The 11,512-nt window shown below is 47.8% G+C and overlaps 1 protein-coding gene across 1 annotated transcript; it reads left to right on the top strand.

Annotated features, from left to right (window-relative positions):
* Positions 1 to 211: 211 nt before the first annotated feature.
* LOC146021250 (uncharacterized) lies at positions 212 to 11,047 on the top strand. Its single transcript, XM_083155044.1, has 3 exons — positions 212 to 260; positions 9,927 to 10,199; positions 10,938 to 11,047. The coding sequence occupies exons 1-3, from the start codon at positions 212 to 214 to the stop codon at positions 11,045 to 11,047; spliced, it is 432 nt and encodes a 143-aa protein (XP_083011170.1).
* Positions 11,048 to 11,512: the final 465 nt, after the last annotated feature.

An 11,512-nucleotide genomic window follows, 5' to 3' on the forward strand; every position in this document is an offset into this window, starting at 1 on the left:
GGAGGCTATAGCCGCGTCCCAGTGCTCTGCTGGAGGCTATAGCTGCAGCCGTGTCCCAGCGCAGTGCTGGAGCCTACATCCGCTGCCGTGTCCCAGCGCTACGCCGGAGGCAGTTACCTGCTTTACACTGCTGCAGCCAGGTCCCAGCTGCAGCCGGGTCACAGCGCTGATGTGCGCCCGGCTCTTGTGCTTGTCACTGCTGGGCGCCCACATGATGTCTGCCTGTTTGCAATACCTGCTGCTGGAGCCATACAAGACAGGTAGGATTTAACATTAAATTAGAGAATGTGTCCTGTCCCCCCTGCATTCCCTCTCACACTGCATCCTCTAGCACCCTGTACCCCTCCTCTCAAACTGCACCCCATCTTATAACCCTGCATTCTACCCCACCCTGCACCTCCGTCCATCTCACACTGCATTTCCTCCACCATGCATTCTTTCCCACCCTGCACCCACCTTCTCCCACTGTGTCCTCACCCACCCTGCATACCCTCTTACCCTACGTCCTCTCCCACTCTCCATCCCTCCACTCAAACTGCACCCCATCTTATAACCCTGCATTCTATCCCACCCTGCACCTCCCTCTCACACTGACATTTTAATTAGACAGTGGGATGTTAATATTAATAATACTGGAGGGGCTGTTATGTGGGCAATGTATAAGGTGCACTACTTGGGGGAATTATGTGTAAGGGACATTACTAGGGGCATAATATGGGGATTACTTATGTGTTACAATATTTAATGTGCAATACATGTGCAGGCATAACGGTGTGTTCCATAATGTGTAATGCCTCCTTTTTGTGATGCCACGCTTCATTTCCATGGTGGGCCTGTGTGCTCAAAATGCCAGGGCCGATTTCTGGTCCCAGTCCGGCCTTGGTCACATGTGGTGCTGGCGGAACCCTGCGGCACCCACCTTGCCCTCACTCCCTCCCTGTTTATCCCTGCTAAATGTTTTACGGGCGATGGCGGCTGCTGCTCCTGTCTATGTGACAGCGATGGGGAACCCTGCAGCGCCGCTATTCCCCTCCATCTCTTGATCTTGCTTGTGCGATGGCAGCCACCGCTGCTTCTGTCAAGCTATATGACAGACAGCGGCAGCTGGGAACCCTGCAGCGGCCGTCCTCCCCCTCCCTCCCCGCTGGGGAACCCTGCAGTGCCCGTCCTTCCCCTCCCTCTGTTGGTCCCTGCTTAAGGGACTTTTACCGAGATCTGGCTCCTCCCATTATTTAAAAGCACTGGCAGCCATGGTGATGGGGCTCAGCACACCTGCAGCCACTGTCACGGCTGTTGCAGGCAGGTGAGATATCTGACGCGGCATTACAGCATCTCAGTCGCCACACGGCTGTCCCTGGCTGACTACCTAACCTTGGCCAGCTCCGCCTTCTGATTATGGGCATTACAGTGTGCGGCATAATGTGTAAGGGGCATTACAGTGTTATTGGTACAATTATGTGGCCATGTCCCTTCCCCATGAAGCGACACCCTTAAAATGTCGGTGCGCACCATTACTGTTCCCATTTTGCGAAAGCACCTGCCTCACCTGTCACTAACCTCACCGCACGTCACTGGCTTTTCAGAGTTCTATACTGTACTAAGGTAGCGCGCGCTCACTGTAATAACCTACGTTACCATGTTATCTGTGAAATAGCGTTATTTTTTTGCGCTGTAGTAGCGTCTCAGTCACAAATTGCGTCTGTACCCGCTAACAGTGTCTCGTTGGCCGCAACAAGAGGTTGCATCCCAGTAACAGTAGTACTCAGAAATAGCGTCTATTTCACCTGAGTCACAAACAGAGCACAGTTCATTGTGGTACCATTATCCATGCCATCCTGAAGCGTGGCGAGCGCAGCGAGGACTGCGAGGGGACGCGGTACGTGTCCGACCGACCTTTTAATACCCCCACTATCCACGTCGGCGTGGAGTTGATTTTCTATAGTGTGGCGAACGCAGCGAGCCACCGAGCCCGAAGCGTGGCAAGTGCAGCGAGCCCCTCGAGGGGACGCGGAATACATATGAAGTAATGCGCGTCCCCTCGCAGGGCACGCTGCGCTCACCACGCTTCGGGCACAGTGGCTCGCTGCGCTTGCCACACTATATAAAATCAACTCCACGCCGACGTGGATAGTGAGGGTATGAAAAGGTCGGTCGGACGCGTACCGTGTCCCCCCCGCTATTTCACCGAAAACGTAGCTTAGTACAGTTAAGGTGCCCATAGACGGTCCGTTCCCAGACCGTCCGTTCTGTTCTATGAGTTGCGTGCTACCGCGCATCTCATCGTACGGTACAAAAAGTATGTGCTGCACATACTTTTTGTACTAGCTGTTCATCGCATCGCATGCACAAGGCATGCAATGCGATGTGATGTGTACTATATAAGTGCCGAACGGATACGATGAACGGACCGTCTATGGGCACCTTTACACAGATTAAGCACAGAGTGAGCGCGAGCTAGCCTAGTACAGTGTAGGAGTCTGGAAACCAGCAATCACAGACTCAGGACATGGACTCTGGTAGGCTGACAATTTTCTAAGAAACTGTAAACACAGCTAAGAATCTGTAAACACAGCTGTCTGGATTAATAAACAAACAGTGGCGCTGTGAAACTACACAAGTACCCAAAAATCTCATATACAACATAAAGTATTTTGGGAGGACAGCGCTCTACTGTGGATAATATTAATAAATGGAACAATGATTGTATTTTACCAGCTTGAAATTCTGGACTGTATCTTTTCCAGTATTATTTCGTATGGTAATATGTGAATAAAAACAGAAACAAAAAAAATATTTATGTAGTAGTCCACAAGCATATAGTTTATATATATGTCGGGGTTCCCGCGGAGCTAGATGAGTTGGTGGATTCCTCTATGTCACCCGCGTAATAATTAGTGGGCTTCTTTTAGGGGATCACCTCGTGCCTTGATATGGTATTATGACAGCTTACACTCTGCTTACATGAGAAGGGTTAGGACCACTTATATAAAGGTTTATTTTCTCTTTATACCCATCAGTAAAAGGTGCTTACTTGTAGCTTACATGTAAGGAGGTGATGGGACTCTCATCAAGGTTTCTTTGCACAAATGTGTCTCCAACTTCATTCAGTAATACAATATTCTCATACCCGTGTGAAAAACTTGGCAGGTTTGAGATTTTTGCTATTATTGCACTTGATTGAATATACCATTGTATAGAGAGGAGGAAACCCTAATTAGGGTTAATTACTAAGGGGGCATTACTAAGGCTACTACTAAGGGGGGCTGTTAAATGGGACTGCAGTGGTGTTCCCCCATGTGTCCCATATCAGTCCAGGGGTGCCCGCATGTGTGCCGTATAATTCCATGGATGCCCCAATGTGTCCCGTATCAGACCAGGGGAGCTGCCCTTTTTTTAATGAAAAGAAAAAACAGGTGTTTTTTTATTTTACTGCGAAGGCTGTTAAGTGTGCTGTATCAGTCCAGGGGTGAGCCAAGTGTGCTGTATAATTCCAGGTGTGCTACTCTTTTTTTTTTATTAAAAGAATAAAAGTTTTTATTTTTTTACTGCAGCAATGTCGCCATGTCTGCCGTATAATTTCATGTCTGGCGCATAATTTCATGTCTGCCGCCATGTGTGCCGTATCAGTCCAGGGGTGCCGCCATCTGTGCCATATAATTCCATGTGTGCTGTATCAGGTCAGGGGTGCCCACATGTGTGACGCATAATTTCTGGGGAGAGCCAAGTGTGTCATATAATTCATGGGTTGCTGCCAAATCTAACACTAAAGGCCCCCATACACTATACGATTTTGGGACGATTTCATCCGATTTCGGCACTTTGGGCCGATAACCGGATGAAATCGCCCCAAAATCGCAGGTGTGTGATGTATGATCCGAACCGATGCGCGGTCCCGTGCGCATCGGACCGGATCAGGGAGGTCGGACGGTCAGCACATAAGATCATCCGACCTCCCTGTATGCTATGCATATGCCTGCCCACCTGTCAGGCATATGCATGCAGACACCGGGGGGCGGGGGAGCACGGCGGGCAGACACACTGACCTGGCTGGGCAGCTGTGATCAGAAATAGCAGCGCTTCCGCTGCGGGACGGGACGGGACGCACAGTGGCGGCTATTAGATTTTTAAAATCCCTGTCAAATGACCGGCCGTTCTGTGATTGGCTGAGAGCTCTCTCAGCCAATCACAGAACGGCCGGTCATTTGACAGGAATTTTGAAAATCTAATAGCCGCCACTGTGCGTCCCGTCCCGTCCCGCAGCGGCAGCGCTGCTATTTGTGATCACAGCTGCCCGGCCAGGTCAGCATCACTCGCCGCCGCCCGCCCCCACTACTGCCGCCGCCCGCCCCCACTACTGCCGCCGCCCGCCCCCACTGCTCCTCACCGCCCTGCAGCTCCCCATTTGTTTTACATGTGATAAATTGCAAGCGATTTATCACATGTAAAAACTGGCTCATCAAGTGCCAAATTGTATGTGAGCCTCCCGGGGAGCTGCCGGGCGGCTCACAGGAAATTGGGTCCGTCTTGTCCTAAGGACAAGTCGGCCTAATGTATGGGGGCCTTAAGTGTGCAGTATCAGTCCAGGGGTGAGGCTAAGTGTGTCGTATCAGTCCAGGGGTGATGCGAAGTGTGTCGTATCAGTCCAGGGGTGCCAGAATGTCTGCCATATAAAATGTTTTTTTTTTTTCTTTTTACTGCAGGAGTGTCACGTGTGCTGTATAATTCCATGTGTGCTATATCAGTCCAGGGGTTCCGCCATCTGTGCCATATAATTCCATGTGTGCCGCCATGTGTGCTGTATCAGGTCAGGGGTGCCACCATCTGTGCCGTATAATTCCTGGTGTGAGCCAAGTCTGCTGTGTAATTAATGGGGTGAGGCCAAGTGTGCTGTATCAGTCCAGGGGTGATGCTAAGTGTGCCGTATCAGTCCAGGGGTGAGCCAAGTCCGCCAAATAATTCATGGGGTGAGCCAATTCTGCCGTATAATTCATGGGGTGCTGGCAAGTGTGCTGTATCAGTCCAGGGTTGAGCCAAGTGTGCTGTATAATTCATGAGGTGCTGCTAAGTCTGCCGTATCAATTCAGGGGTCCTGCCATTTTATTAATTAAATGAAAATAAAATGATTTAGTTTTTTGGACTGCAAGGGCTGTTAAGTATGTGGTATAAATCCAGCGGTGAGCCAAATGTACCATATAATTCATGGGGTGCTGCTAAGTCTGCAGTATCAATCCAGGGTGCTGCCCATTTTTTCTTAAAAGAACAAAATGTTTTTTTCTCTTTTTACTGCAGGAGTGTCACCATGGCCTTTATTCAGATCTGATCGCAGTACAAATTTGTTTGAAAAATGGGCAAAACCATGTGCACTGCAGGTGGGGCAGATGTAACATGTGCAGAGAGAGTTAGATTTGGGGGAGTTATTTTGTTTCTGTGCAGGGTAAATACTGGCTGCATTATATTTACACTGCAATTTAGATTTCCGTTTCAACACACCCCACCCAAATTTAACTCTCTCTGCACATGTTACATCTGCCCCACCAGCAGTGCACATGGTTTTGCCCATTTTCCCAAAAATTTGTACTGAGCTCAGATCTGAATAAGGGCACGTGTGCTGAATAATTCCATGTGTGCTGAATCAGTCCAGGGGTTACACTATCTGTGCTGTATCATTTCACGTGTGCTGCCATGTATGCTGTATCAGGTCAGGGGTGCCAACATCTGTGCCATATAATTCCTGGGGTGAGCCAAGTCTGACGTATAATTCATGGGGTTCTGCCAAGTGTGCTGTATCAGTCCAGGGGTGATGCTAAGTGTGCCGTATAAGTCCAGGGGTGATGCTAAGTGTGCCGTATAAGTCCAGGGGTGAAGGTAAGTGTGCCGTATCAGTCCAGTGTTTGTGCCGCCCACTTACAGTATGTCACTTAGCATAGTCATCCAGATACCTTGGTGCAACCTTTTGATCTAAAGACAACATGGGGCCTTATTCTGGTTGGTGCGTATATTTCCGTATTCTTACGGATGGCGTTTTTTAGCTGTCTGCGCATGCATGGGGAACGCTATGCGCATGTGCCACGCATGGTCTCCGTACTTGTTCTCACTAATCCCGTACAGAAATGTGCACCGCAAACACTCGTGAAATATGGGCGTATTATGGGCGTCATTCGGAAATACACAGGGGCGTACTTTCAAAGTGGGCTAAACAGGGCGGAAACATGGGCGGACACGGGGGAGTGCACTTATTTTGGTAGGCGTGCATTCGGATAGCACGTTGAATGCACGCGAACAAAAAGGCAAGAAATATGCGGTGTCCATAAGCAAGTATAGTCATGCGCTAGGCAATCGCTACGCCTAATAACTAAAACCATTGTCAGCTGAACACAATACAATCCACTCCTTTACTCATTACTTGTTAATTACACGCTTGTCACTGCTTCAATTGGAACCATTGCAGCTTAAATGGACCATTAGTAAGCACACACATATATGCTGCACTTTTCACACACTTTTACACTGCAAATAATGATCACAACTTAATATTAATAATAGAAATACACATGTCACTTCTACATGTATCAATTAAACCACACATTTGGGGGAAACAAAAAAATATTTATTACATGAACTTAACAAATAAAACGGAAACCGTAACAAATTTAAAGGTACCATGCCAGGAATAAAATTATAAAAAATATCATAAACACATGATTTTTAGACATACATAGCCACAGCAGAATCATTAGGAACACATCAGGTGGCTTCACAACAAAAGTATAGCACCAACACTTCAAGTACAGCAGACAGTAATGGTAGCCGAAAGAGGCCAACAGGGGAACCAAACATGACATTCGAAACGAGGGCAAATGTGGGTACCCTCTGCACGGAATTGGACACAGGAAGCTGACACACACAGCTCAATGAAAGATTTGGGAAGACATAAGGGTGGAGATTAATGCGGACACAAGATCATTTGCGGGCACGTTTGCCCCTGGCAGGCTCCTTGCCACGTGCAGCAGCTCTTCGGCCACGGCCACGGTCAGATGGTGGCCCAGGTGGAGCAGATGCTGGTGAGGGGGTGGATGGTCTTCCCCCTCTGGCAGCAGGGAGTGCTGATGGTGGGAATGCACCAGAAACTGATGACATTAGGACCCTATTGCTGGTAACTAGCTCCACCATAAGCTCATTATGGTGGAGGAGGAGGTCATTTTGCCGCAGGGCTTGATCAGCCAGCACCTGCAGGCTAGCAGCAATTGATTGCTGGGTGGCAGCCATAGCCTGCAGGCTCCCAGCGATACTCTGGTGGCTGCTGACCAAACCCTGCAAGTCCTCCTCGGTCCTACCCACCCGCTCTGATGCCGACTCTCCCTGCTGCTGAATATGGCCAAGCACCTGCACCCACCTGGTCAATTCAGCCTCGATCAGTGGCTGCTGCTGCTGCACGGGCCTGGTACTGGTGGCAGGTGGCACAGACTCCTCAACCTCCTCAAGAGATTCTTGACCAAGCGGTGGGGATGCTGGTGAAAGAGAACATTACAATTACAACACATTCCATGCAAAATTAGAAGCAGCTACTTATGGCATGGCAACTAATTACCTTCAAGCAAAGAAGCCATGACTTCCGCTGGGGACTCACTGTCCATGGTGCTCACCCCCCGGACCTCCTCGTCTGCAATGCAGCACTCTGCCATCTCTTCCAGGGGGGTGAGCTTCAGCTTTGATGGCATGGGGCCAGCCCCAGAGGTGTGGCTGTGTTCCCACCGCTGGGTCAATTTCTTCTTGAGGTTCGTTTTGAAGTCGTGCCACCTGCAATCAAAGTTTACATATTAATACATGTCACTCCTCATGTTTGCTGTACCACCCATTGCAATCTGCAACAGATTACAACATGTGCCTCATTACACCAAACTTACATTATATTATATTTGAAAACCAACCCTTAGAAGATACACTCACACTCACCCTACAATAACTATCAATTAAATGACATGGCAAACATGTCTGTGCCTCCAAGCAACGTGACCGCCCATTGACCAACTCCATCTAACATCTAATGGAAACATTACTGGTCTTGTACTGCTCAAATGTAACACACATGAACTTGCCTCTTCTTAACGTGCTCCATCTCACAAACTTGTGGAGCAACCGCATTAATCTCCGCCGTTATGTCCTCCCAGATCTTCCATCTCCTTGTGTGTGTCAACCGGTCCTGTGGACACTCGATCCAATCCCGTGCGCGGGGCACCAGGATGGCAAGCTCCTGCGCTTCGAATGCCATGTTTCTGGTGGTTGGTTCCTCTGTTGCCCTATTTCGGCCACTGCCACGGCCACGGCCACCTGTCGCTGTACTCGAAGTGCTGGGCAGGCTACTCTGTTGGGAAGCCACCTGCTGTGTTCCCAATGATTCTGCTGAGGCTGAAGATGGGCCAGCTGCCGATTGGCCTGATGTAGATGGCCCATCTGGCAGCTGTTCTCCCAATGGCTGGTCTGGGTTGATGGAGACATAGGTGGTGCTGGAGTCCATGTTGGCAAACAGGTCCTGCAACACCTGGTCTTCCTCTGATTCTGAGCCAGCCATGTTTGCAACAACATTGCATTTGTCTAACACACCTTTATATCCTATTTCTGTAATTGGCGTACATCAGCGACACCCTGCGTTCCGTACGGCCGCGTTCTGTACGGCAGCGTCGATCGTGCGGTGCATAGGCCACGCCCCTAGCTGCGGCAAAAAAAAAAAACTGGCAAACTTAGTAAGTCTGATTTAGTAGGTAATTGCAGATTTGTACTCCAATGACCAAATAAAACTGAGGTCAGACATGACATGTATATGTGAATGTACATCTGTACTGAGCACTTGTTTGGTATGTAGTACAAATGACACTACCCATTCCATATGCAAATCCAGTCCACCACTTAGGCAATAGTAATCAGTGCTATCATCCAAATCACATGTGAAAGGTCTCCAAATTCTGCCTTGATGCTAGCTACATTGCATTCCACATCTCTAGTGTGGCCCAGTAGAAGGTAAGTGTACACATGGCACCATGGCCTAATATTGGGAAAAGGTCTGCCACTATTTGCTATGTTTCTGCTGTATAGCTTTCACTATAATGAAGCTGTTTAGTACCTTGTAGAGTAAGGTGTAACTGGCCAGTGATGCAGACTATTTCACCTGTTGTTTCACCCATGTTTGGTGAATGTAATAGATTATATATACTGGGTTGCAATCTTCTTTCACCCTGTATGTGTAGGAGATCCTAAGTAATGGCATGGTCTGTTCAATTATGCAAAGGTACAGCAAGTGCAGTTTTGCGATGCAATGGGTTAGCCGTCTGTTGTGGCGCATACACGCTGTTAATGTCAAAATGAACAATAAAGTTAATACCAAATATCACTCTGAACAACCAATTACAGGACATGATTGCTTGAATTGTGCCATTGCTAAGATGGCGGCCTATGGCAGAGCAGCACCTTTCTCTGTCGCGGAGCTGAGGGCACTGGTCTCTGTTATGGAGACCAGGCTGGGGTGTGCGGGGCCCTTCATTAGCAACCGCCAGAAGCGCCAATCATATGCGGCTGCCCGCAGGCGCATATTCGCGCGCACCCAGGTGCGCAGGACCATCGCCCAGCTGGAGCGGCGATGGTCTGATCTGAGGCGCCGGGAGCCCGAAAAGCTCCAGCAAATAAGGGCTAGCATTGCACGATGTAAGTGTTTACACATTAAATGGCCAATTGTACATTAATGCTTCCATGACCTTTTTTTCCCAATAAGGTAACCTGGTTCATCATGAGTTAACCATGACATACTCTATCTGTGTGGTACCTCATGTTTGACATGCTGTAATGTGTGTGTAATATGTCATTTTTTGGGATGCAGGATGAATGAACAAATCATGTGACTTATTTAACACTCTGCATTTTGATTTTCCTTACAGCACGTGACCGTGCAAGACGGGCCCATGAAGAGGCCCAGGAGGAGGAGGCCCCCCCTGAAGAAGTGGCGGAGGAGGAGGCCACAGAAGTGGCCGAGGAGGAGGCCGTGCAAGAAGTGGCAGATGAGGAGGCCACAGAAGACATGGTGGAGGTGGAGGCCACAGACGAAGTGGCCGAGGAGGAGGTGGCCTCTGAGTTTATGGGCCACGAGGAGGTGGCCGAGGAGGTTGTGGAAGAGGAGGAGGCATGCGAGGTGGTGGAGGAAGAAGGAATTGGTAGGTAAACATAAGGCATCATTAATAATTGGTGGTAGTACTATTTGTTAGGTACCACTGGTGAATCTATTGTGTTTTACTGTATTATTAATAAATAAACAAAAGTGGGTTACAACAGACACACTTAGGGGTTATAGGCCCAAGCTGCAAACGTGGAATCTGGAGCCTCAGGTAGGTGATGCGTTTTGGTTTATGGAGGGCCTTTCTATTTGTTTGGTGTAAGGAAGCGGCTTAGTGCAGCAGCTTCACCTATCTGGCAATGTGACTATGAATCCGGAAGTAAGGGGTAGAGGGACTAGGCTAGCCTTTAAATGTGGTATCCATCCATCCATGTATCCATCCATCCATCCATGTAACCATCCATCCATCCATCCATGTATCCATCTATGTATCTATCTATCTATCTATCTATCTATCTATCTATCTATCTATCTATCATGCAGTTTAGCTATTAAGCAGTGACATGCAGGTAAATATGTATGGCAAAATGTGGCATGTAGTATTGGATGTAGCTTTCTAGTAGATTGGTTATTGGTCAGGCAGGAGATTTTTATCAGTCACATATTCAGTAGTGTAAGCCAGTGTGTGTGTGTGTGGGCCCATTTTATTTTTTACCATTACAAACAGTATTGGCTATGTAATTGTTTGTATGTATGATTTTGCATGCTGTAGGTATTTAGGATTGACAGTACAAGGTCGACATGATTAGCATAATTTATGTTTATCCCCCTTTAACAGATGACCAGAGGATAGAAGGCGAGGGGTTGCGAGGGGCCCTCCTCAGACTTCACCAGCACCTTGTGCTTATGGCCGAAGAGGTGAAGCATGTCTGCGACCTCCTGGTGTGAAGCTTTTTTTTGTTTAAATTTTGTACTCTGTAAATAAATTTTGCCAGTTAAAGTTATAAGTGGTCTGTGTGTTATTGTATAATTTTACAGCATAAGTATAAATATAAGTATATAAGTATAAATAGTGGTGTTTATTTATGTAAGGTGCAAAAGGGAGATACAGTATATATAGATAGGTTTAGTGCATAAAAGTGGCTGCAAGTGAAGGATAATGTAAAGATGTCCATAGTGTGTTGATTTGTATGTGTGTGTTTGCGGGTGAAGAATAATTGATGATGTAATATGCATACAAAGAATGTTGTGAACTTAGCATGATGAAAGGGTTAATGTAAAGTGGTAGTAAAGTGTTTAATCTTCAATTAGATAAATAATCGATGACTATTAAAATCAATCCGTTTTGAATGAGGTTGCCTAATTGCATAAGTGGGTCATGTTACAGATTTGGGTGTTCTGAGAAGAGTGTTG

Source organism: Crinia signifera, chromosome 7 (genome assembly GCF_055691185.1).
Source record: "Crinia signifera chromosome 7, ASM5569118v1, whole genome shotgun sequence".
Classification (NCBI taxonomy): domain Eukaryota; kingdom Metazoa; phylum Chordata; class Amphibia; order Anura; family Myobatrachidae; genus Crinia; species Crinia signifera.